The sequence below is a fragment of the Psammomys obesus genome, unplaced genomic scaffold (genome assembly GCF_907164565.1).
Source record: "Psammomys obesus unplaced genomic scaffold, mPsaObe1.curated_primary_1811, whole genome shotgun sequence".
NCBI lineage: Eukaryota > Metazoa > Chordata > Mammalia > Rodentia > Muridae > Psammomys > Psammomys obesus.
In genome coordinates, this window is record NW_026586662.1 from 4,813,453 (window position 1) to 4,841,066 (window position 27,614).

A 27,614-nucleotide genomic window follows, 5' to 3' on the forward strand; every position below is an offset into this window, starting at 1 on the left:
GACCCTGAGATTTCACCTTACACCCATCAGAATGGCCAAGATGAAAAACTCAAGTGATAGCACATGCTGGAGAGGTTGTGGAGAAAAGGGAACCCTCCTCCATTGCTGGTGGGAATGTAAACTGGTTCAACCACTCTGGAAGTCAATCTGGCGCTTTCTCAGACAACTAGGAGTAGTGCTACCTCAAGACCCAGCTATACCACTCCTAGGTATATACCCAAAATTTGCTCAAGTACACAACAAGGACATTTGTTCAACCATGTTCGTAGCAGCTTTATTTGTAATAGCCAGAACTTGGAAACAACCCAGATGTCCATCAATGGAGGAATGGATACAGAAATTGTGGTATTTTTACACAATGGAATACTACTCAGCAATCAAAAAGGAGGAAATCATGAAATTTGCAGGCAAGTGGTGGGATCTAGAAAAGATCATTCTGAGTGAAGTATCCCAGAAGGAGAAAGACAAACTTGGTATATACTCGCTTATATAGACCTACAAGATATGATAAACATAATGAAATCTACACACCTAAAGAAGATAATCAAGAAAGTGGACACAGGCGAAGGTGATTAATCCTCATTTAGAAAGACAAATGGGATGTGCATTGAACTTATGACAGGAGTCTACCACAAAAGGCATCTGAAAGACTCTACCTAGCAGTGTTTCAAAGCAGACACTAAGACTCATAACCAAACCCTCGGCAGAGTGCAGGGAATCATATGAAAGAAGGGAAGTTAGTATGATATGGAAAGGATAGGAGCTCTACAAGGACCAAATATATCTGGGCACAGGGTCTTTTCTGAGACTGAAACTCAACCAAGGACCATCTATGGATATAACCTAGAACTTCTGCTCGGATGTGGCCTGTGGTAGCTCAGTAACCAAGTAGTTTTCCAAAGTAAGGGGGACACGGACTATTTCTAACAGGATCTCAAGGGCAGGCTGTTTGACACCTCCCCCCAGGGGAGGAGCAGTCTGTTAGGCCACAGAGGAGGACTTTGCAGCCAGCCCTGAAGATACCTGATAAAACAGGGACAGATGAAAGGGGAGGAGGTCCTCCCCTATCAGGGGACTTGGAAAGGGGCAGGGAGGAGACCAGGGAGGGAGTGTGGGGTTGGGGAGGGAATGAGGGAGCGGGATACAGCTGGGACACAGAGTTAACAAAATGTAACTAAAAAGAAAAAATAAAAAAAGAAAAAAAAAAAAAAAAAAAAAGAAAGGATTCAATAAAAAAAAAAAAGTATACAGATTTTAGTATGTTTATCCTATGTTTTATGTCTAATATCCACTTACCAGTGATTATATACCATGTGTATCTTTCTGCTTCCAGGATACCTCACTCAGAATGATCTTTTCTAGTTCTCATCATTTGCCTGCAAATTTCATGATTTCTTTGTTTTTAATAGTTGAATAGTAATTCATTGTGTAAATGTACCACAATTTCTGTGTCCATTCCTCAGGTGAACGACATCTGAGTTGTTCCAGTTTCTGGCTACTATGAATAGAGCTGCTACAAATATGGTTAAGCAAATGTCCTTGTTGTGTAGTTGAGCTCTTTTGGATATATGCCTAGGGGTGGTATAGCTGGATCTTGAGGGAGCACTATTGCTAATTTCTGAGAAAGCTCCAGATTGATTTCCAAAGTGGTTGTACCAGTTTACATTCACACCAGCAATGGAAGAAGGTTCTCCTTTCTTCACATCTTCTCCAGCATGCGTTATTACTTGAATTTTTGATCTTAGCCATTTTGATGGGTGTAAGGTAAAATCTCAGGGTCTTTTTGATTTGCATTTCCTTGATGACTAAGGACATTGAGCATTTCTTTAAGTAGTTCTCTGCCATTCGATAGTCTTCTATTGAGAATTCTCTGTTTAGCTCTACCTCATTTTTTAATTGGATTACTTGATTTGTTGCTATTTAACTTCTTTTTTTTAAGGTTTATTTATTTTATGTATATGAATGCTGTTTTCACACACACCAGAAGAGGAAATCAGATTCCATTACAGATGGTCATGAGCCACCATGTGGTTGCTGGGAATTGAACTCAGGACATCTGGAAAAGCAGTCAGTGCTCTTAACCACTGAGCCATCTCTCCAGTCCTGTTGTTTAATTTCTCGAGTTCTTTATATATTCTGGATATTAGCCCTCTGTTGGATATAGGGTTGGTGAAGATTATTTCCCAATCTGTAGGCTGTCATTTTTTTTTTCTGATGACAGTGTCTTTTGCTTTATAGAAGCTTTTCAGTTTCATGAGTTCCCATTTATTGATTGGTCTTAGAGCCTGTGCTGCTGGAGTTCTGTTCAGGAAGTTGTCTCATGTGCCAGTGAGTTCAAGGCTCTTCCCACTTTTTCTTCTAAAAGATTGGTGCGTCTGGTTTTATGTTGAGGTCTTTGATCCACTTGGACTTTAGTTTTGTGCAGGGTGATAAGTATGGATCTATTTGCATTTTTCTACATGTAAATATCATTAGACCAGCACCATTTGTTGAAGATGCTGTCTTTTTTCCATTGATGGGTTTTGACTTTTTCAAAAATCAAGTATCCATAGGTGTGTGGGTTTATTTCTGAGTCTTCTATTTGGTTCCATTAATCCAACATTCTGTTTCTATGCCGGTATCATGCAGTTTTTATTACTATTGCTCTGAAGTACAGCTTCAGATGGAGATATCTCCAGAAGATCTGTTGTTGTACAGGATTGTTTTAGCAATTCTGGGTTATTTTTGTTTTTCCATATGACCTGTTTGGAAAAAATACACAAACAAACAAACAAACAAACAACAACAACAACAAAAAACTTCAACTCTCTGAAGAAAGAAACTGAAGACATCAGAAGATGGAAAGATCTCCCGTGCTCATGGATCAGTAGGATTAACAAAGATCAGATGTCCATAAGTATGTGGGTTTATTTCTGGGTCTTCTATTTAGTTCCATTGATCCACCGTTCTGTTTCTATGCCAGTACCATGCAGTTTTTATAACTGTTGCTCTATAGTACAGCTTAAGATCAGGGATGGAGATACCTCCAGAAGATCTTTTATTGTAGAGGATTGTTTTAGCAATTCTGGATTTCTCGTTTTTCCGTATGAAGTTGAGGATTTTTCTTTCAAGGTCTGTAAAGAATTGTGTTGGTAATTTGATGGGAATTGCATTAAATCTGTAGATTGCTTTTGGCAGGATGGCCATTTCACTCTGTTAATCCTACTGATCCATGAGCACGGGAGATCTTTCCATCTTCTGATGTCTTCAGTTTCTTTCTTCAGAGAGTTGAAGGTTTTTTTTTGTTGTTGTTGTTTGTTTGTTTATTTGTGTATTTTTTCCAAACAGGTCTTTCACTTGCTTGATTAGAGTCACTCCAAGGTACTTTGTGGCCATTCTGAAGGGTGTAGTTTCCCCTAGTTTCTTTCTCAGCCCTTTTGTCTTTCATATACAGGAGGGCTACTGATTTTTTTGAGTTAATTTTGTATCCAGCCACTTGGCTGAAGGTATTTATCAGCTGAAGGAGTTCTCTGGTTGAGTTTTTGGGGTCACTCATGTATACTATCATGTCATCTTCAAATAGTGATACTTAGATTTCTTCCTTTCCAGTTTGAATCCCCTTCATCTCCTTTAGTTGTCCTTTTACTCTAGTTAGGACCTCAAGTACTATGTTAAAGAGAGAGTAGGCAGCCTTGCCTTGTTCCTGATTTCAGTGGGATTGATTTAAGTTTCTCTTCATTGAGTTTGATGTTGGCTATAGGCTTGCAGTATATCGTCTTTACTATGTTTAGGTATGTGCCTTGTATCCCTGATCTCTTTAAGACTTTAAACATGAATGTGTGTTGGATTTTGTCAAATGCTTTTTCAGCATCTAAGGAGATTATCATGTGGTTTTTCTCCTTCATTTTGCTTATATGGTGGATTACATTGGTGGATTTCCATATATTGAACCACCCCTGCATGCCTGGGATAAAGCCTGCTTGTTCATGGTGAATCATGTCATTTATGTGTTCTTGGATGCAGTTTGCATGTATTTTATTGAGTATTTTTGCATCAATGTTCATAAAAGAGATAGGTCTGAAGTTGTCTTTCTTTGTTGGGTCTTTGTGAGGTTTAGGTACCAAGGTGATTGTGGCTTCATAGAATGAGTTTGGTAATGTTCCTTCTGTTTCTATTTTGTGGACTAGTTTGAAGACAATTGGAGTTAGCTCTTTGAAGGTCTGGTAGAATTCTGTACTGAAACCATTTGGCCCTGAGCTTTTTTTGGAAGGGAGACTATTTTTTTGGAAGGGAGACTATTTCCTTGGGGGATATAGGACTATTTAATCTATTTATCTGGTCTTGATTTAATTTTGGTAAATGGAATCTATCAAGAAAATTGTCCCTTTCAACTAGATTTTCAAATTTTGTGGCATATAGGCTTTTGTAGTAAGACCTAATGATTGTTTGGATTTCCTCAGTGTCTGTTGTTATGTCCCCCTTTTCATTTCTGATTTTGCTGCTTTGGATAGTTTCTCTCTGCCTTTTAGTTAGTTTGGCTAAGGGTTTGTCTTGTTGATTTTTCTCAACCAGCTCTTGGTCTCATTGATTTTTTGGATTGTTTTCATTGTTTCTAATTCATTGATTTCAGCTGTGAGTTTCATTATTTCCAATCATCTATTCCTTTTAGATGTGTCTGGTTCTTTTTTTCCTAGGGCTTTTAGGTGTGCTGTTAAGTTGCTTGTATGAGATGTCTCAAACTTCTTTCTGGAGGCACTTAGTACTAGGAACTTTCCTCTTAGCACTGCTTTCATTGTGTCCCATAAGTTTGGCTAAGTTGTGTCTTCATTTTCATTGAATTTTAGGAAGTCTCTAACTTCTTTTTTTTATTTCTTCCCTGACCAAGCTGTCATTGAGTAGAGAGTTGTTTAGTTTCCATGTGTATGTAGGCTTTTTGTTATTTCTGTTGTTGTAGTGGTCTAGTTTTAGTCCATGGTGGTCTGATAGGATACAAGGGATTATTTCAGTCTTTTTTCTGTTGAGACTTGCTTTGTGCCTGACTATATGGTCAGTTTTTGAGAAGGCTCCATGAGGTGCAGAAAAGAAGGTCTAATCTTTTGAGTGTGGGTAAAAAGTTCTGTAGACATCTATTAGGTCCATTTGATGTAGGACACTCTGTACATGTCATTATTTCCCTATTTAGCTTCTGTCTAGATGATCTGTCCCTTGGTGCGAGTGGAGTGTTGAACTCTGCCACTATTAAGGTATTGAGATCGATGTGTGATTTAAGCTTTAATAATGTTTCATTTACAGATGCAGGTGCTCTTGTATTTGGAGCATAAATGTTCAGGATTGTGATGTCCTCATGTTGGATTTTTCCTTTGATGAGAATGAAGTGCCCCTCCTCATCTTTTTTGATTAATTTAGGTTGAAAGTCTATGTTATATGTCTAATATCCACTTAACAGTGGTTATATACCATGTGTGTCTTTCTATTTCTGGGATATCTCACTCAGGATGATCTTTTCTAGTTCCCACCATTTGCCTGCAAGTTTCATGATTTCCTTGTTTTTAATTGCTGAGTAGTATTCCATTGTGTAAAAATACCACAATTTATGTATCCATTCCTCCGTTGAGGGACATCTGAGTTGTTTCCAGGTTCTGGCTATTATGAATAAAGCTGCTATGAACATGGTTGAGCAAATGTCCTTGTTGTGTACTTGAGCATATTTTGGATATATGCCTAGGAGTGGTATGGCTGGATCTTGAGAAATTGTCTGAGAAAGCACCAGACTGATTTCCAGAGTGGTTGTGTAAGTTTACATTGAGAAGTGTATTTTGGGTGCTGGGGATTCAAATTCAGGTCTTCATGCTTATGCAGCGAGCACTGTCCAGACTGAGCCATTCTCTCATCCCTTTTTTTCTTGTTTCACTGAAGAAACACCAACTGAAAATAAACACCAGTTAGAAAGCTTTACTCGTGGGTCTTTGACTCTACCATGTTTGCTGCACAGAAGCCACTGTGAACATGATGATGTTTCTAGGTGGTGCTTTGGATGTGATGTTAGGCGTTGTCCTTTAGCTTTCAGCTGACAGGATTCCTAAGGGTCTGGAAACAGCCTACTTTGGTTTTGTGCTCACAGTATTTGATATGCTGTATGGAGTGTAACTAATGTTTCTGGAAAGAATAAGTGAATGGACGGATTCATAAGGCATTTGTGACAGGTCCAGAAATGTGAAGGATGAGTAGTTTCATGCTGATGAGATCAAAATGAAATATATCTCTAGAACCAAAATTTGCCTTCAAAAAATTGCAACTTTATTAACTATTAACTTTTCATTAAAAAAAAATAAAATTAACTGTGTGGGTATCTGTTGTGGAACCTCTGGCTGAATAGTTCAGGTTCTAATTAAGAACATATTTTAGTATGTATTGCTGCTTAAAGTGCCAAAAAGGAAAGAGTTATTCAGTGATGGTAATTACCATGGGGTAAGAGGTATTGCTAAATCTAATTTACTGCTGATATTATTTATAATAACATGTACAAAATATAGAGAGCAAACATGATAGCTAGGAAGTTAAAAACAGAAACAAACCTGTCATGTAAGACATGCTGAAACAGAGCCAGTCTTTGGGATGACTCAGCAGATTAAAGGTGTTTGCAGCCAAGTCTGATGACCTGAGTTCAATCCCAGGGCCACATATGGTGGGAGGGGAGAACTGACTCCCACAGATTGCCTCTGACCTACATATGTGCTCTGTGGCACAGGTGCATGTACACGCACACATACATACACACCATACATACACACACAACACATGCACACACACAAATGCAGTAAAATATCTTAAAAGAAATGAAATAAATATGGAGGCATGGATCAGACTAAGGGAAAATGTCACTTCATTACTCAAAGGGCTGTGGCATGGAAGAGGAGAACACTTTTTTTTGTTGTTTGTTTTTTTTGTTGTTGTTGGTGTGTGTGTGTGTGTTCTTGGAGCAATACAAGCCTGATGACTCTTCATAGAAACTGGTTTCCATTCATCTGTAAGGAAGAATCATTGAAATTTGCCTGTTGTCTGCCAGACTCTTCTGTGGCAGCCTGTAAGGTGGGCTGGCGAGGTGTCAGGCTCCTGCCTCCACAAGGCTGCAGTCTTCAGAACTGAGCTGCCAGCAACACTGAGTAGTGGTCAAGACAACGTGAACAGACCCATTTAAACAAATGTTGGTTTAATAATATTCCCAGTGATATTCAGTTGGTGTCTAACAATATTCCTCCTTATTAAGGAAGAATGAATAAATGAAAGTAAATCAGCAGCTTTGAGTTTGTTGCACAGGTGTTGAGCCCTGATCACCCCTAGTCTGACTCTGGAATGAGTTAGGATTCTGACATACTTCACTTTGTGAAGTGTTAAATGTTTAATTTTTTTGTTTTATTAAAATATTTATTTAAAAACACTTTGAAATTTATTGTAAAGTAGTGGGGAAAGTCTCCATAGACCTACCAGCCAAAGATGCTATTCTAAGTTGCTTTTCCATGGAATTTCTAAAAGCATTTTTCTTATGTAATATTGTACAACATAAGAGAATATCTAAAACGTTCATGTTCTTACTTGATTTCTGTTTTTGCCTTTGGTCTTATTTTGAAAACAAAATAAGAAAATGTTAATAAAGTTCCTTGTGGCCTCCATCCTCAGGATTTACTCCACTGAAGCTATGAGGAGTGTCTTCTTCCCAGCCATCTTATTTTCAAACACGTCTTTTAGAATCAGTCTTTTAATTTTCCATTTTCATTTTTAAAAAGAGGGAAAATCTCTGAAGATGAAATAGTCTTGCTATCTAGAGATCACAACTTTTAGCATCCGTTTGGATCTTTCTCTGTGAGTGAAAATTATACATAACAGGAAACACGCTGCTGGGGTTTGTTTTAAATGATAAACTGCATCTCAACGGGTGCTTGGATGCCTGCCTTTGCGACACCAGAATGATTAATGCATTCTTGTTTCATTAATGTGACATGTTTACATCTGTTTAGATGCATTAGGGGTTAGTGCTGCTTTGCTTGGTGCAGTCTCACATATTGCTTAGTTCTTTATGTTAATATTGGAGAATTTTACATCCATCTTCACATATAATTTTATTTTATTATAAGCTGGCCTCGTGCAGTTTATAAAACTCGAAGCTATAAGATCCTCTTCTAGAATGGTGTGTAAGGCTTTCTCTCCTTTTTATCTCTCCTACACATTTCACCTCTCAAGCCTCTGGATTGAGTGCTTATTTCTAAGTTAGTATTTGTCTTCCTCTTTCTCCTGATTATGCGTGTCACTTAACACTTACAGGCTCATGGCTTGTATTTAATTTTCAGTTCTATGGAGTAGTTTATATTTGTTCATTTCATCTCAGGTTTTATCTTTCCATCATTAAGTTAACATCACTTTTATTAGTACATATCAATGCACATGTTAGTGGTATTCTATACATATAGGCATCTGACATGGATCTTTATAGTCATATACCCTTCTTTCACTCTTTCCTGCCTCCATACCCTCCCCAGGCCCTAGTGATCACTATTCTGTTTTTAGGATGATGGGTTTTTGTTTCTGCATATGGGAGTGTGTGATACTTGTTTTCCTGTGTCTGGCTTATTTTGCAGAAATGATGACTTCCAATTCCATTAAATTTTCTGAAAATGACAGGACTTTATTCTTATCAGCTAAATAATATGTGTATGTGTGCAAATGGTATGTGCATGTATATATATATATATATGGTATGTGTTTATGTATGTATATGGTATGTGTATGAATGTACATGGTATGTGTGTATGTATATGGTATGCATGTATGTGATATGCGTATATGTATGTATATGGTGTTACATTTGTATATGGTATGTGTATATGTATGTACATGGTATTATGTGTGCATATGGTATGTGTGAATATAGCATGTGTGTGTGAATACATGGTATGCACATATGTGTATATACATTTATACGTAGGTGTATATGTGTGTATATATGTACATGGTATTAAATGTGTATATGGTATGTGTGCGTGTGCGTTGTTTCCTTTATATTTTTATCTGTTGATGAGCACCTAGGCGCATTCTTACTGTTAGGAATAGTGCCACAGTTCACTCAGGCAGCACGTGGCTCTTTTGTGAGTTTAAGCACTCCCTTGTTAAGTTGTTTTTGTCAAGTGTGTTGTTACAGGAAATGGGAAAGTTACTAGGCTTAGCAGTGACTCCATCAACACTGGCTTGTCTTTATTTGGAGATACTTCATTATTGCTTCAACCTTACTGTTTCTTCTGGATCTGTTTACATTGTTTGTATCATTTTAATTTAATTCTGGTAGATCTTAGGAGTCTAGACATTGAACTGTTTATTTTTTTCATATTATTGATAATGTTTATCTTTTCAGACAGTTAACTTTGCTTTACTGTATGCTTTGTTTCTTTAATATTCTCTTTTGTTTTTTTTTGTTTTGTTTTGTTTTGTTTTTGAGACGTGTGTTTGTGTGTGTGTAGCCCTTGCTGTCTAGGGTCTTGATCTGTAGATCAGGGTGGCCCTGAACTCAGAGATTCACTTGCCTCTGCCTCCCAGGTGCTGGTATTAAAGGCGTGCACCACTACCACCTGGCTACTATTGTTTTCTTGTGTTCGTTTCTTTTTTTCTCTGATCTTTACTGTTTTTTTTCCCATCTACTAATGTGTGGTTTGGATTGCTCTTGTTTTTCTGAGGCCTTGATGTACATCGGTAGGTTATTTATTTGAGATCTCTCTGGTTCTTTAAATGTAGGCATATATCGCAGTAAACATTCCTCGTAGAACTACTTGGTAAGTTGTGTTTTCACTTTCATTTGCTTCTAAGCATTTCCCCCCTGATTTCTTCAATCACTCCTTGATTGTTCAGCAGTTTCCTACTCAGTCTGCATGTATCTGCATGTCTTTTTTTTCCCCTTTAGATGTGTTTTTAAATTACTCTTTGAAAGTTTCATTCATGTATGCAGTGCCTCCTGATATGTCTACCTTCTACCGTCTCCCTCCAGTCCCTTCCGCCTATTTCCACACTTTCTTTCCTCTGTGGTTTATTGATTTATAATTTTATTAGAAAATAGTTCAATTTCTGATATTTGATAATATTTATTTTATGGCTTGAAATTGCTCTGTTTTGGAGCCTGCTCCATGAGCTGTGAGAAGAAAGTATTCATAGTTGTTACGTGTATTCCAAACATGTCTCTTAGGTCTGTTCCCTATGATCCATCTTAACTTTAAAGTTTTTCCTTGTCTTGATGGCATGTTTACCTGTAAGAGTTGGCATGTTGAGATCTCCATTGTTTTATCTGTACCTGTATTATGTGTTTAAGAATTTGAGTGTAACAGTGTGTGGTACATATATATTTAAAACCATTGCATCCTCTTGATGAATGCTTCCTTTTGTTTTTGGATATGCTCTTCTTCATCATCTCTAATTCTGGTTTGAAGTCTGTTTTATCATATATCATGCCACCTGTTCCTGCTTGTTTACAGCGTTTGTGTGCTTGGTAAGTCCCTTTCCAGCCTTTCTGCTTCAATGTGTGTATCTTTGCCAGTGAAGTTGGACTTTGTCATCTTGTAAACGAGATTGCAGTTTTTAATTGGAGAGTTAACAACCACTTACTTAGGTTCAGGATCAATATTGAGAATAATTTGCTATTCCTGTAATTTTGTTGGCTTTTTGCCCTGTGGTTTATTTGTGTACTTTTTGTTCTTTTCTCTCTTCTTTATTTATTGTAGGAATTTGCCAAATACTGAGTTAAATATCCCTGATTCCTTTCTTATTCTCACACTTTTCATCTATATCTATTGTAAAATATTTCCTGTAATACTGGTTTAGTAGTCATGAATTGTTTTAGTTTGTGCTTATCTTGGAAAGCATCTCCTTTATATTAAAGGAGAACGTTGATCTGTATAATAATCTTAATAAGCGGGTGTGTAACAGTCCATGTTCTGGGGATATTTGGGCTTTCTACAGGGAGGTCTGATGTTCTTTGTTGGCATGGTACCTATGTGCCTGAAAATGTCTATTTGGAATTCTTAATGCCTCTTGTACTTAGATGTCTATTATTCCCCCTTGATGTGGAGAACATTTTCAAACTGTAATTTCAGTGACTATGTTTTCTGCATCTGTAGTTTGTATTTCAGCCCTTTCTAGCCATGGATTCTCAGGTTTGGCTTCTTGAGCATGTCCTATAGCTTATCAGTATTGTGGTCAGTGGAATCGATGTCCTGATCAACAGACAAGAAATTTCTGAGCATCGTTACATGGGCCCTGGTTGATCCCATGTGCCCTGGCCTGCTGTTGTCTCACCTGGAAGCTCCATCTCATCTTCAGCACAGTCGCTCTCTGTGTTTGCCCCAGAGTTCTGGCTGCAGCTTCCCTGATGCTTTGGCTTTGCACTTCTCCTTTGCTGAGGCTTGAACTTTCCACTTAAGTAAGTAGATCTGTGCATCTGTGAGGGGAGGTTACCAGTTCTTGGGACATTTGTGAGGTAGAATTTGGAGGTTTTTGGTTGTTTTGTTTTGTTTTTTGAAATGGTTTCTTCTGTTATCCTTGGCCTAAATGTTTGTCAATCTCTGGCAATGTCTGTGGAGTCAGAGAAATTGAGGTATGCAGAGCTTCCAAAATCTTGAGTATACAACTTCAGACAGTAGGCCTCATTTTAAGGTGACTCCTGAGAGTTGCTAGGTTTGGCATTGTTCTGTGCTTATCACTATTGCTCAGTATTGATTCCTTCCTTCAGGATTCATATTCTTTCCTACTGAAACATTTTCTTTTAGTAAGGACTTTTGACTTGCAAATATTTTCATCTTTTCTGAAAATATTTTGTCTCTATTCTGAGTGTTCATTTTCACAGGTCTAACTTCGGTTCTTGCTGTTCAGCACTGTCATTTGGAACTTGAGCATATTTTATCCAATTTTGCCTGTGGTATGTTTTCTCTCTTTAGATTAATGATGTCCTAATTTGCCTCAAAATATTCAAGAGATATAGGATTTTTTGTTTGTTTGTTTGTTTTTGTTGTTGTTGTTTTTTTGCTACCTATTTTATAGAAATATTTTAAGCTTAAATAGAGTTGCAAATCTAAAGTGCTACAATGAATACTAAATACTTTACCAACTTACCTATTGTAAACATTTAACATGTTTGGTTTATATTATGCAGTCATAGGATTCCATGTTCAATCTGTGTCACGTGCAGACACATAGATTAACTTTCTGAGGAGAAATTACATATATCATGCCCCTTGACCCTAAATATATCAGTATTGTGATTTACATATATAACAATTCCTTTTATTCCACTGTCCCTAGTGGGTTTTTTCCTGTTGACTCAGTGTTTTTTTAGTACTAGCCTCCTACAGGACAGGATCCAGCCTGCAGTAAATATGGTGCTGATCTGTGTGGGTCTTCTATACAATGTTTTAACTTAGTATCATGTACTTGTTGTTGTTACGAGCTGGATTTTTGGGGAGCCTCTTACCATGTAACCCAGGCTGCCTTCCAGTTCAGGCTCCTGCTACTTCAGCCTCCCCATATCTGCGATCATAGGCATAAATCACCAAGCTCAGGTTAGAGCATCCTTAATTTTGCATTTCTCTGATATATCATTGTCATCAAACCAAGTTCATCTATTCTTAGCGGGATATTGATTGGGTGATATTATGTCATGTAGATCAGTCTGGGGTTCCGTGATGTCTACTTGGCCAGGTGTTCTTCCTAGTGTAGTCACGTTGAATAAACTGTTTTTCTCTGCTTTTCATCACTAACTCCTTAGTTGACACATTGAGGAAAGTCACCGAGCCATGCCATCTGGTTGGGGCTCCCAGAGCGCCTTACTTTTGCCTCGAAAACCCAGGTTCCGTTGCACACTGTGCATTCCCGCTCAGGGCATTGAATATTGATAGCTGTTCATCCCTGTGAGGCATTGTCACTTGAGCTTCCTATTTTAGGCATTCTAACAGATAGGTGATATTTCTTCATTGTGCTTTAGTTTCCATTTTCTCCACAGCTAACAGTTCTGGAGCCTCATGTTTGGTACTTATTTGTCTCTGTCTTCTTTGGTAAATTACCTGTTAAATATTTTCTCTACTTTTCACTGAGCTGTTTGGTTTCTTATTACTGAATACACATACATATACATGTGTGTATATATATATATATATATATATATATATATATATATATATCGTGCATGTTGATATGTTGATTATAAATCAGATAAGTTGTTTGCCCCAAAGTGGCTTTTTAATTACTTTGTTTCTTTCAAAGACAGAATCTCTTAATTTCAGTTAGATCTAGGAAACTTCATTTTTTAACATTGCCCTGGGGAAATAATTTATGTTTGAAGTTATTTATTCTGGGATATTCACCATGGGAAAAACTGGAAGCACAGAAAAACTGGGACAGCAGAATCTGGTTAAATAAATTACGCTGATTTACAAAGTGGAATGTGGTTCTATTTTAAAGGATTGTGGTACTAAAATCTGTGACTTTAGGTTTTTATGATAGTGAGGGAAAAAACCCACATAGAAGTCTCAGGTTGTGCTCTGTGAGATGTTGGCAAGGGTGGTTGCTGAGCAGTGAGATTAAAACTGCTTTTTAACTTCCTTTTTCATATGTGATTTTATATTTTGCTTATAAGACTTTTTATTTTCATCTAGATGGTAGGCCAAAAACATCTTATTTTAAAATACAGTATTTTAATCTGAATTCTTCATAACCTTGATGAGACATGTTCAGAGACCACGGGAACAGCTAGTTTCCTGAGCGAGTGTTCCAGTGCCCGTTATGCATCTGTGTTGCTTGCTATTATCTACCGTGGTATTTGCTTCCCAGCCTGCAGGGATTTCTGGAGGCCCCTGCTTCAGCATTTGTGTCTTCTGCTCCCTCAGGAGACTATGCTGCAGGCAGATGTGTAAGGGTTGATCACCCACCATCAGGAAAAGCAAGGAGGGATCACCAAGTGAGGTGTTCTTAGTTGTTAGTGAGCCTGGTTCCTGATACTGAGCTTAGCCTGGTCTGTAAGTTTTGTCAGTGCTACAAGTAAGTCCTGCATTTTACTCTTGGTTTTGCTGTTGTCACACAAAGGAGCTATCGAAAAACCTGGAGCTGAGCACTAACAGTTTCCAGCGGCAGTTGCTTGCTGAAAGGAAAAGGGCATTTGAGGCTCATGATGAAAATAAACTTCTCCAGAAGGAGGTACAGCGGCTCGGTCACAAGCTAAAGGTAAGCATGTCCTCTTAGACTGCATTGTTTCTTCTGTCACATAAACCACAGCAAAACCTAGTACTTAAAAAAAAATCAGTCACTCTACCATGCAATCTACAAAATTCTGCTATTATATGTTACTCAGAAAGGACAGCATTGCTAATATAATTGCTCTGACGAAGTACTGTATATGCCAATAGGAACAATGCAAAGGAAACAAGTTAGAGTAGATCAGAACCATGGGCAAGAGTGTGTCGCCACACTCTTGAATGGTCCAGTACTCTTCGCATGACCCCAGGAGGGCTTGCTTTTAAAGTGCATTCTGTTTAGAGGAAACGCAATTCACCTTAGTTAATTGTGTTAAAGATGTTTTCATTTTATGGAGGTCATGCAGAGGCTGAAATTTTGTTCAGAATTCTACAGAATTATGCATTATCTTGTATAGTTTTCTCTGTGATCACCAAGTTGTGAGAAAAAGCATTATTCCCATATTGTGAAGATCTCTTGGGTTGAAAAGCATGATCTAACTTTTAAGTCAGCAATAACTCAAAACCCATACTTAAGAGAGGCTACCTTTGTCTCCGTTGGTAAGCCTGAATGACAGAGAGGCATTCCTAGCTCTTTGTGGGCAGGGGGTAGACCTTGTGGTATTTGCATCCCTCCTCCTCCTCCCGTCTCCTTCTTTCCCATTCCCTCCTGCCTCCTTCTTTTCCCTCTCACCTTCCCTTTTGTCTCCTGTGAGATAGTTCTTTCTCCAGTTTGATATTTACAGTGGAAAGCTGACACTGAGATATTTCAGTTTGATATAGAACATATTGGTCAACACATTGAGGGTTCGTTGAGTCTTAAACTGATTATCTTCCTTCCTTGTATTGGGTTTTTCAGGAAAAGGAGAGAGAACTGGATATAAAAAATATATACTCTAATCGTCTGCCGAAGTCCTCTCCAAAAAAAGAAAAAGAAGCTATTTCAAGAAAAAATGGTATAGTAGGATTATTGCTGAAACTAAAACTGGAGCTGTTACTAGTCAGTGGGTTCTAGAGTAAAGGGAATGAAGGGGAAGAGGGTCCTCAGAATATATTTAATCTTTTTTCTTATAAGTCAGCTTTACTAGTAACCTAAGTCTTTCAGCTTTTGTTTTTCTTAAGGATAGGTCATTAAAACAACATTGAGGGGCTGGAAAGATGGCTTGGGGGTTAAGAGTGCTTGCTGTTCTCCCAGTGTATCCATGCAAGGTGCCTCACAGTGACTGAAACTTCAGTTCCAGGGGAGTCTGGACTCCTTGAGCACCCAGACATACATGCACACAGACACACAGACAACCAAACACATAAATTAAAAAAAGATTTATACAATTGAAAAGATATGTTTTACACAGCCTTTTAAAAACTTCTGTATGTTCTTGTATTGAAGCATCACAAAGGATGTTAATATACAGCTTTTATGTTATCATTAAATAAACTTAATTTTAATAAAAGATTAAAAACCTTATTGTAATTTTAAAAACATAAAATACATAATTATTCCCAAGTATTAAGTTCCTAGCTTTAACAGTTGTACTCTTTACTGCTGCTATTTCAATCCACTTCTACTTTCTAGTGTATTTGAAAGCAAATCCCAGATATTATTTCACTTCACTTATACTTTGTATTTTTGTGCAGTTTTACTTTTCTTAAACAAAAGCATAATTCTCCTATGAGTTACAGAATCTTTAAAGTATTAACTTTGCAAAAGATGATTAGCATTTATAGTATAATTGCCATCAAATCATATAACTTGAGTTGATCGTTCATGAACAAAGTGTGGGCTCTCCTTTAGATGAGTATTGCCAGTTGAATATATGTCAACATTGTTCAGTGGGGTTAGAAAGCTTTGTTATGGTTTTTCTTGGTAGTATCATGCCAGAGTGACTTCACAGATCTGTGTACAAAAGGAGTACAGACCAGTGAAGACTTTGAGCTGGAAGACTTTCCTATAACACCACAAACAGTTCTGTGTTATGAGAACAAATGGGACGGACCAGAATATCTTTCTTCGGTGAGTTTAATGCAGACTAGAGTCCAGCTCCTGGAAAGCTGTTTTCACAGATGTGGTTGGAAGTTCCACACATACGTCCTACTGCTCTCTCACTGGACCTGTATCCTCTGGGGAGGTGTGCTAGTTACCTTCTTGTATCTATGACCAAATATTTCATAAGTTGCAACCCAAGGAAGAAAGGGCTCCTTCTGGCTCTTGACTTGAGGAGATGTCCTCCATCATAGTGGAGGATGTGAGACAGCTGGTGACATTACATCTAGTCAGGAAGCAGAGATGAGTGTGGCCACTCAGATGGCCCTGTCCCTTTCCTCTTTTAGTCCCCAGCCAGTAGGCTGCACCCACACATTCAGCTTGGGCCTTCCTCCTCAGTTCAGTTTGTCTGGATATACTCAGGTGTGTATCTCCTAGGCAACTGATTCTAAGCTGGCAATGAAGATTGAGCCTCAGGGGGGTTAATGAATAAGTTTATAACATTACTTGAGTTAAATGCTGCATAATTAATTAGAGAGGTTACACATAGTGTAGATTTGAAAGATTCAATGTGACTGTCAGTGCCTATGTTCTGTAATTCAGCATCATCCCAGTTGGCTACCACAGCTGGTTAATAGCCATTTCTGGTTAGCTGGATTAATCAGACTTTGTTGTAAAAATACACAAACCAAAGCTACTTTTACAGCTTACCTCTTCACAATTTATACATTGGCTGTTGGTTTTATTTTCATTCTATTGATTGGTTCTAATATATATTTCTTTAAAATTTTAGCTCAATTAAATAATCCTTTCTCTTTTTAAGTATCTTTCAAAACATGGTTAGTTGTGATTTGTTGGTTTATTAAATGAAGATTAGATTAATTTCTTAGTTGGTGATCACACTTAATGGATGATCTACCATGTTTAAAGACTGTTTTCCCTCTTTCTATATGAATTCGCATTTTTGACATGCATGATAGTACTTGGAATATCAAGAGCAAAATGAGCCTGGAGCGGAGATTCGAAATTCCAGTTTGAAAAAGGAAGAAAAGAGCAGTGACGATCAGGACACGAGCTCTGAAAAGCAGGAGGGCGGGAAGCTGGAGAGTGGTAAGAGTTTGTGTGAGCAGTGACAACTCGCTACCTGGGAGGTGGCTGCAGGGGACAAGAAGAGGCTAAGGCAGCAGCGGAGGGTGGGGAACAGGGAGTCAGAACAACGGAGTGACGTTTCAAAAGAAAAGGAAGTCTGAAAGTTGCTCCTGGGGCTTGGGAATTATGAATAAATGAACTCTGGAGAATTTGGATGAAACAGTGCTTAATCAAAGAGGAACACTATTCCTGTGTAGAAACTAAATCCTGAGAAATAACCGAGAGAGGCCTTTGTTGTTTTGGTCTTGGATTAGTTGAAACACAAAGATTAGTGGTGTACAATGCCCTGAGTATTCCTGTAATTTTTGTTTGATTTTAAATTGCAAATCTTTAATAGCATTGTTTATAAGTTCATAGAAACAGATTGCATAGTTTAGATGGAAATGCAGTTTGATTCTATCTTGATAGGACAGGCTAGGGGTGTGGGCACTGGAGTCCCAGACTGACTTCTATATGCCATTAGCTCATGGTAATTGCATACAGAGAAGCCTTTTGAGTTTGTTGGTTTTGAGCTGAAATTCCTGGAACAGAAGATTGTGGTCTAATCATTGCTTGAAGTTGTTAATATGCATGTTGGATGGGAAATGATATTTGTATCACTGTTGGCCAGAGGCCAAGCAAGATGCTTTCACGTGTTAAACCATAGAATGGGAAACTGTTATGGTCAGTTCATTTTAGGGAACAAGAAAGGAATAAAATAACAGAAACCCAGTGGCCTGGTCCTTTAGGCTGTTTCCCCACCCCTATTTTTTATAGGATGATCTAATATCAGCATGATATCAGAATATATGCCATGTACTAAAATTGTATTTTAAGAGTTTTAATTCTTTCACTTGAAAATGACTTCAAAATTAAAGAGAACTGCCAAGAATGGCCAAAAAAACCAAACCAAAACAAAACCCAAAACACAAACAACAAAACCTTTGCAAATGAATTCTGCACCTTACATCTGTACCCGTAAGATCTGGCGTGTTTGTGTTTTTCCTCCAAGCTCAGACCTTCTCTCATATTTCCCCATCACAGTTTGCACAGTTCAGGAGCTTTAACTCTGATGCATTTAGCTGGTCTGTTGTCCATCTTGTGGTTTTGTTGGTAAACATGAGATTGTAGAAGCATTTTCTTCCCTCAAAGCGTGATCATAAATTCTGTTTAATTCTCACCTCTAAGGACATTTTTTTTTTACTCTGGAGTAATTTTGCTTATGGCCTTTAGTCTGTGAAATTAATATTTTTGATGAGTACATACCTTTTTAAAAAATGGAATGCTCTTCATTTTAGATTTAACTGAGAATTTCTCTTGAGTTGAGTCAGCATACTTGCTGTTTGAGTTCTGTGTAAGGGTTCCTTTCTCAGGTCAGCCAAGGATTTATGCTTAAGTACCTTGTTCTGTCCACCTCAACACACATCATGAATTGTACAGTATCGCATAGAGAACCTTCCTACTGATACACTGAAGAAAAAAGTGTGCTGCGTGACTCAAGTGCAATTCATGTTATTTTCTAATCCAGAGCGTCAAGTGTAGAAATAAAATATTTCTATTTCCATTATACCTTTCTTCAAATGTCAAATGTAAATGAAAAGATTTTCTTTTACAAAAGATGGTAGCTGAGTTTTCCATTTACAAATACTTATTGCTATAAAATTCCTTTTCAAAATTTCATTTTATGCAGAGTGGGAAAGAGAAGAACTTGATCCATTGAAAGGTAAGACATCTTTGCTAGGAAGAGCAGAGAAGCCAGAGTTGGAAGCTGGAAGGTTCCAAAAGGAATCCTACCAAACTGAGAATTTTGATAAACTTGATGAGGCAGAAAGACTAAAGACAGAAATGCTTCTTGCCAAGCTGAACGAAATCAACAAAGAACTCCAAGATCCTTTGACCCTCAGCCAGACCTCTTTGCCGTTGCTACCTAACTTCGATTCAAAACTGCATTCTCCAGACAGAAGCCCCAAACCAAACATGTTCTTCGAGTCCTCAGACAGATCATTTAATGGACATAATATGCCAGACATGAGTTTTTTAAGTCCGAGAGGAGAAGGCCGGAGTCCAGGCCGGAGTCCAGGACGGGTTCGAAGTCCAGGCCTTCTAGATAAGTTTGCATTTGGTAGCTATGTGCCTTCATTTGCAAAAACATCAGGGAAGTCGAATCTATTTGGCCCAAAAGGTAACCTTGTAGATTTCCAAAACAACAGTTTGGAAAGCCTGAGTAAAGACAGTGTAGACTTAATTTCAAGAAAAGAGAAAAAAGCGAACCTGATGGAGCAGCTGTTTGGCACCAGTGCCAGCGCCAGCGCCAGTGCCAGCCCCAGCAATACCACTGTTTCCTCCAAGAGCAATGACCCACATTTTCCAGCTGTCAGCAGAGGTGACTTGGACCCTCTTCGCTTCCTCTCTGGAGAGAAAAGCAGCAGAGTTCGGGAACTTGATGATGACGATGAGGACTTTTTCCTCAGTGAAGGAAGAAGTTTTAATCCAAATAGACACCGCTTGAAGCACCCAAGTAATAAGCCAACAGTCACGGCTGTTGACTCTGTTGACGAGGACATTGAAGAGGTTACACTCAGATGACTGACTGCAGACACAGAGTATATATATTTTTTTCAATTGTAAATATTAAAATATTTTAATACAGTATTTATTATAAACATTTAAACTTTCAATGGTAAAATAGCCTTATTAGGGAATAATATTTAGTGACTAAATATGGCACAATTAAACAAGTAGTGCCAGACTACATAGCCATGTTGCTAAGAATGCTTTTTTTGTTTTGAAATGAACCAAAAAGAGAGTTATTGCTTGCTTTTTCTCCTGTTGTTACAGCTAGGTTTCACTGAGCTGGCCCTATGGGAAGTTTTGCTTCACTAGAATCTTCCTCATTTCTTACTTTTACCTCTATTTTTGGTCAGATCTCACTGAGCCTAAGTATTATTTTCCCACTGATGGCTAAATGGAAATTAAGGGTCACCAGTAGGAGGGAAGACATCAGGTGACAGCAATGGGACTTAGGAGCTGTGCCCTTGTCTGAGGTGACAAAGCCAAGCCACTCCTGAGTGTCAGTGGTGATGTTGGGACTTTCTTTCTGTCTGGAAATACCCCCCGGTATTTGGGGTATTTGAGGTGTAGACTGGGGTGTTTACTACTCCTGAGGAGTTACAGTCCTGAAGTCACTCACTCTGCTCTGCTGGCCACTCAGGCGGGACCCAGTGGGTCCCAGGAGACATTGTTGCTCTTAGTCCCTCTCCTCGCCGGTACACTCTGTATTCTGCTGACCAGGTGGAAGATTCCGTACCAGGTACAGGAAGTAAAAGAAATGCCAGGTCAACACAGAATGATTTTCAACTCAATTATGTTGGAAATTCTAATGCGTATTTTTAAGATTTGAACTTGTGCTCAAACCCGGGAGACAGCAGTGTGAGAGATACTCTTGGGTTGACAGGACTGGTGTTGCAGCAACGCCACGTAGAAGTTTTCAGAATTGGGGCTCCAGCCCTGCTGTGTAGACTCTAAATAGTTTCCTGTTGAAAGGCACAGGCTTTTTTCCACTTAGTTAAGGACAGTTGCAGAGGCATCTGCTGAATAGACCTGGTCTTTTGGAACAGTAATCTGTCAGCCAAGGAGAAACACTCTATGTAGCATGAGCGACCTGAGCAGCGTGACCATTTGTTCATGATGTGGGTCTTACGTGAGGCACATATACTGACTGGGGAAAGAGTTTCCATGGGATCTGGGTTCTTCTAAATGCTGACGCATGAACATTGCTTGCTGATACATGATAGCCTTACGTGGTTAGGTCCGCATTCACAGCTGTACTGCCTGGCATCTGGATTGGGGTGTTTTGTTTTTTTTTTTTTGTCATTTTTTGGGAACAGACTCTCCTCAAAGTGCTAAATAACATTGAAAAGTTTTCCCAAAGAGGATTTTAGATCTTCTGTGAATAAGCACTTACTATAGTGCAAATCATTGTAATATATGTAAACATGTTATTTGTGATACAGTTCTTGATAAAACATTATGTAATGTTAATTTGTGGCTGTAAGTTTTCTACTGAAGTATTCTAATTTTAAGGTTTTTTAATTTTTTTCAGAAATATTTTTATTCATTACTTTAATTAGATTTATGCCTTTTTTCTACCTGAAAATCTATTTAACCCAATGAAAAAAGAATTATTAAAATTAAATTAAGTTAAAAGCTTAAAAGCATTATGATGTTTAGTATTAAAATTGGATGTTAAAATGTATAGAACTTAGAGAACAAATCAGTTTTTTCTAAATGTCAAGTTAAATTTATTTGTACTCAGAATTCTTACTAATAAAAATTTAAAACATATCAAGACTCTTTATTTGAATGATACTGTATGTTTTGGAAATGTGCAGTAGGAAAGGCACCTGGAAGGTTTTTACGTAATCATTCACCTTTATTTTGTTTAGTAGTTTTAATTGAAGCATGTGAATTTGTGCTAACTCACAAATCTTATCAGATAATTCTGATTAATATTTTCTGCCTGAACAGCTATTGCAACAACCCATATTTCACATGTCAATAAAGAGAAGGTACAGACAGGGAGGAGTAAGTTGAGTTGTAAACACAGGCCTGTTTCCTGGCTGACCCTGTATTTCCTGCTCATCCTCTTCATTTCACGTTCTCAGCTGGTGTCGCTGATTGGTAAGGACACCTGGAAGAGAAATGTGCACTGTAGCAATAATGTGAAGTAAAGACTTTACTTCTAAAGTCTTCACATTACAGAGAGCACCTGTAAAACCCCTTTTCTCAGCTCCACAATACATACCCTTCTCACATTAATGTCCATTTTAAAGACTCAATCAAGAGTATTCTCTTACTGAGATAGCTCGAGAGGGTAGAGAATCACCCTACACGCGCTGCCCTCATATGGCTTCTTCTGTCTGTGGACTGTGGCTTTCTCAGCTCATAATGGTCTTCTGTGGTCTTTAAAGTGAGTATAAGTAAGTGAAATACTGAGGTTAATGCTCCGTCAAGTGCCCAGAACATTGTAAGTACTTGATAAGCAGCTGGTATTATAGCTAATTATGAGTTTCATGGAATAATTGAAAAAGTGGAGCAGACACACACGCGCGCACACACACACACAGCCTACAAGCCATAAGCAGATAAGGCTGCTAAGCTCCCACCATAAAGCATTCACAGTGAAGATACTTGGTCTTGGGTCTGTACTTACTAGTCCTTTATTCAGCACTATGAGCTCTTCTACAGAACAGCAGAAAAAGAGCATGGGAAGGTCTTTTGACATGGGGCAAGGGGAAATCTTGACAGCAATTAAAAGTGTGGAGAACGCTGGGTCTTATGGTCCCATGATCTAACGATTCACACCCTGTTTCTGCCACAGTCTGTGTGTCTCAATAAGCTAAGAAACTTCTGAGTCTCCATTGTCTCTCTACAAAACTGAACTGATACAAAACCATGCTTAGAGCCACAGGCACTCAAATGATAGCTGCTTTATTGTTGTTGTAGAAAAGGAATTAAAAGGGGAGGCCATATTTTTTTAAATGCCTGAGATGGTAGTTCCTACTTTGGTGTCCTTTGGCTTGTTTATTTCCCACAGAGCTTTTTCCTGAGTAGCTGCTACTTTATCAGTCATTGCTGATCAGTCATTTTAGAATTGAGGCAAATATATATGTTACCACATACCCAGATTTCACAGGTAGTATATGGATGGCACTCAGTACTCAGTGTAAAACCAAACAAGCAAATGAAAAACTACATCAGTACTCTACAGAAGTAGCTTACACGAAACAGGTTCCTTTTGCTGTGTCTTGCTTTCAGGTAATCTTTTGGTAAGAATATTATGTTGGTAGCTTCAAACCTCCATAATCCCTTCAGCTGGCACCTATTTTCCTAAAATTCCTACAAGATGGCAGAAGGTTCATTGGCCCATGTTTACCCTGCAGTATGCTCACACTCCGTGCTGTTGCCCTGTACAGGAAATGGTAGTCTCACTGCTTTTATCCTGGTCAGAAGAAGGTCAGAAATGGGGCAGGCATACTTCCACTAATGGAGGAATTTTGGACAGTTGGTGGCTGCTGGGGAGAGTGAGTTCCCTTTAAGAGTGTTGACACTGGTAGGTTGACTCAGATCCAGTGGCTGGCCCAAACCAACACCCATTAATATATGGGCAACACATACTGGAGTTGGTTTTGCTCAAAAGAATCCTGAGGATGAAAGGGGGTGGATCTAAGAGGAGTTACATGGGGCAGGTGAATGTGATCAAAATACATTGTTAAATTCTCAAAGAATAAAAAAAGTTCTGTTCAGGAAGTTGTCTCTTATGCCAATGAGTTCAAAGCTCTTCCTCACTTTTTCTTCTAACAGGTTTAGTGTGTCTGGTTTTATGTTGCTATCTTTGATCCTCTTGGACTTTAGTTTTGTGTAGGGTGATAAGCATGGAACTGTTTGCATTTTTCTACGTGTAGTTATCCAGTTAGACCACAGCCATTTGTTGAATCTTTTTGCCATCTTATGGTTTTGGCATCTTTGTCAAAGATCAGGTGTCCATAGGTATGTGGGTTTATTTCGGGTCTTCTATTTGATTCCATTAATTCACCTAGTTTGTTTCTATGTCAGTACCATGCAGTTTTTGTTACTGTTGCTCTATAGAACACCAACAGCATAGGCTCTAAGATCAACAATCAATAAATAGGACCTCATGAAACAGAAAAGCTTTTGTAAAGCAAAGGACACTGTCATCAGGACAAAACGACAGCCTACAGGCTGGGAAAGGATCTTCACCGACCCTATATCTGACAGAGGGCTAATATCCAGAATACATAAAGAACTCAAGAAGTTAAAAAGCAACAAATCAAGTAATCCAATTAAAAAATGGGGTACAGAGCTAAACAGAATTCTCTGTAGAGGAATGTAGAATGCAGAGAAACACTTAAAGAAATGCTCAGTGTCCTTAGTCATCAGGGAGATGCAAATCAAAACAACCCTGAGATTTTACTTTACACCCATCAGAATGGCTAAGATCAAAAACTCAAGTGACAACACATGCTAGAGAGGATGTCGAGAAAGGGGAACCCTTCTCCACTGCTGGTGGGAATGTAAACTTGTACAACCACTCTGGAAATCAACCTGGCGCTTTCTCAGACAATTAGGAATAGTGCTACCTCAAGATCCAGCTATACCACTCCTAGGCATTTATCCAAAATATGCTCAAGTACACAATAAGGACATTTGCTCAACCATGTTTGTAGCAGCTTTATCTGTAATAGCTGGAACCTGGAAACAACCCAGATGTCCCTCTACTGAGGAGTGGATACAGAAATTGTGGTACATTTACACAATGGAATACTACTCAGCTATTAAAAACAAGGAAACCATGAAATTTGCAGGTAAATGGTGGGAACTAGAAAAGATCATCCTGAGTGAGATATCCCGGAAGCAGAAAGACACACATGGTATATCCACTTATAAGTGGATATTAGACATATAGGATGAACATTCTAAAATCTGTACACCTAAAGAAGCTAAGCAATAAGGAGGACCCTGGGTAAGGTGCTCAGTTTTTATTCAGAAAGGCAAACGGGATAGACATTGGGAGAGGGAGAAAACTGGGAACAGTACAGGAGCCTACCACAGAGGGCCTTTGAAAGACTCTATCCAGCATGGTATCAAAGCAGATGCTGAGACTCAATGCCAAACTTTAGGCAGAGTGCAGGGAATCTTATGAAAGAAGGGGGAGATAGAAAGACCTGGAGGGGACAGGAGCTCTACAAGGAGAGTAAAAGAACCAAGAAACCTGGGCCCAGGGGTCTTCTCTGAGACTGATACTCCAGCCAAGGACTATTCATAGAGATAACCTAGAACCCCTGCACAGATGTATCCCATGGCAGCTCAGTGTCCATGTGGGCACCCTAGTAAGGGGAACAGGGGCTGTCTTTGATATGAACTCAGTGGCTGGCTCTTCGATCACCTCCTCCTGAGGGCCACAGAGGAAGACAGTGCAGCCAGCTGGGTGAGACCTAATAGGCTAGGGTCAGATGAAAAGGGAGGAGGACCTCCCCTATCAGTGGACTGGAGGAGGGTCATGGGAGGGAAAGACAGTGGGAGTGTGGGATGGGAGAGGATGAGAGAGGGGGCTATAGCTGGGATACAAAGTGAATAAATTGTAATAAATTAAAAAATTTTAAAAAAACCAAAAAAAATTAAAAACATTTAAAAATTTTAATAGTTTATTTTTGGCATATGTCTATACATATGTGAATATATTCAGCCTATCCCTAATACAAAATAAAAATTAGAGATGAGTAAAAACAGGATAGAAAAATATTTGGGTTTGAGGTCAGGAAAGAGGTTAGACTTGACTGCTTACAAATTATAATTTTCATCAAATAATTTGACCTTAAGTTCCTTCCATGTGAAATGTGACTGATCGTACATGTGTATTATAAGAATCAACTGGCCTGGCATATTTTTAGGAGAAGAAAATAGCTGAATGAGGCATGTCGTAAGAGGGGCAATATTGTCTGCTCTGTATTAGGAAGATGACTAAATGGATAAAGCAAAGCAATTGTCTGCCTGTCGCCTTTGTGCTCTGAAAGTGGAGAAAAGAGACCCCTGGGGGTCAAGCTAGCTATCTAGACTAACCCAGTGGAATGAAGGGGCTCAGGTTTGGCGAAAGACTTCAGTTCGGTAGTGAAGACAGAGAGTGATCAAGGAAGACACCTTATGTCAACCTCTTGCTTATACATGCACACACAAACACACACACAGCTACCTGTGGAGACTCAGTAAACATGAATGTTCTCACACCACATTCATACACAAAGCATTTATCACCAAATATATTTTTTAAACAGCCAAGGCTTGTCAGTATGGACATTTAAGAAGATAGGCGTGTTCTTGGCCATCTTCAACGGAAATGGCTCTCTTCTCGACTCATGTGGAGGCTGCCTGCAGTTCTCCGTAGAAAGATTTTGTCTGTGAAGAAGCAGCCTGTGGCTGTGGAGAAGCAAGTCTGCATGGAACTTTGTTTCACTGCTCTACTCACAGGCAAACTCAAGCAGAGTATGAAGTTCCTAGAGAAAGCCACCCAGCCAATAGTGTTGGGGATTCCCCGAGTTTCAGGGCTGTCTGTCATCACTAAGTGATGTGATTAAAAGAAATCCACACTTCCTGTTACACTTTTCATGTAATCCATGTAATAGGACATTGTTAATGTCCAGTTTTTAGCATGATATAAAATCAAGAGATTATATACAGTCAGTCATGGATGCTTGAAACTGCTGGTTTGCCTAGAAACAAAAATTTGTTAGCTTTTTCCTCCTTTAGAATTTCTCCTAAAAATCTTATTTAGCTTCATCGTGTGCTTCTAATCTATGTGCTATGGGCAATATTTACTCTCTTAAGGAGTGGGGCAAGGGGCTTCAAATAATGGGTACAAATATACATGCCACTTTAATAAATAATTTCCTAGGGTCAAAGGGAAAGGGAGGAGGACCTCCCCTATCGATGGACTAGGGGAGGGGCATGGGAGGAGATGAGGGAGGGAGGGAGAAAGTGGGTGAGCATGTGGGAGGGGGCTAGAGCTGGGATACAAAGTGAATAAACTATAATAAAATAAATACATATGAATATATTATTTTACTTAACCAAAAAATAAAAATAAATAATTTACAAAAGAGATGTAGAATGACTAGGCCCAAAAAGCAGCAACCAGGAAAACGGTGTTGTTCTGACCAGGGCATTTGTGTTAGAACAGTGAAATCCGTGAGCCTCAAGTCTAGTTTACTGTCAGTATCCGTGCATGCCTCATCCTAGGCAGGGCATAGTTTCTTTGGACAGCACCACTGTTTTCCTCCTGAACAAACTGAGCGACATTTAAATAGATCTGCTTTATACTTCATGCAGTAATTGTCAAAGTTTGTCCCCCCAGAACTGAAACACTGCCTGGAAGTTAAGCGAAGATACCTGTTGGCAGCTGTGTTAACAACCTACTGTGTCGACACTTCATCCGACCGCATCAATATCCGAATGAGCCCTCCCTCCGGGGCATCCTGATAGAGCTGGAGTTTGAGAACCGCTTTGTATTAAAGGCAAAGGGAAGGGTGTGCTCTTTCAAGTACTGCCATGGCCGTAGTGTTTTACAAACTCAAATCTGGTCCTAGAGTGCAGATGAGAAGTGGACCCTGCGCCGCTCACCATGCTCTCTAGAAAGAAATTATCTTAAAAGTGTGTGTGTGTGTGTGTGTGTGTGTGTGTGTGTGTGTGTGTGTGTG

The 27,614-nt window shown here is 38.8% G+C and overlaps 1 protein-coding gene and 1 long non-coding RNA gene across 2 annotated transcripts in view; one reads left to right on the plus strand and one right to left on the minus strand.

The window, feature by feature from the left end:
- Nucleotides 1-19,939, plus strand: part of Lca5 (lebercilin LCA5) — a 56,754-nt gene extending 36,815 nt beyond the window's left edge. The window contains exons 3-7 of the mRNA XM_055602455.1: nucleotides 14,089-14,226; nucleotides 15,094-15,190; nucleotides 16,103-16,245; nucleotides 17,196-17,325; nucleotides 19,034-19,939. Coding sequence (XP_055458430.1) covers nucleotides 14,089-14,226; nucleotides 15,094-15,190; nucleotides 16,103-16,245; nucleotides 17,196-17,325; nucleotides 19,034-19,929 — 1,404 coding nt within the window. The 3' untranslated portion in view covers nucleotides 19,930-19,939. The remainder of the gene's footprint in view (nucleotides 1-14,088; nucleotides 14,227-15,093; nucleotides 15,191-16,102; nucleotides 16,246-17,195; nucleotides 17,326-19,033) is intronic.
- A 1,897-nt stretch (nucleotides 19,940-21,836) lies between these two features.
- LOC129672830 (uncharacterized) overlaps nucleotides 21,837-27,614 on the minus strand; it is a 65,207-nt gene continuing 59,429 nt past the window's right edge. The window contains exon 3 of the long non-coding RNA XR_008719574.1: nucleotides 21,837-22,033. This is a non-coding gene — a long non-coding RNA (uncharacterized LOC129672830). The remainder of the gene's footprint in view (nucleotides 22,034-27,614) is intronic.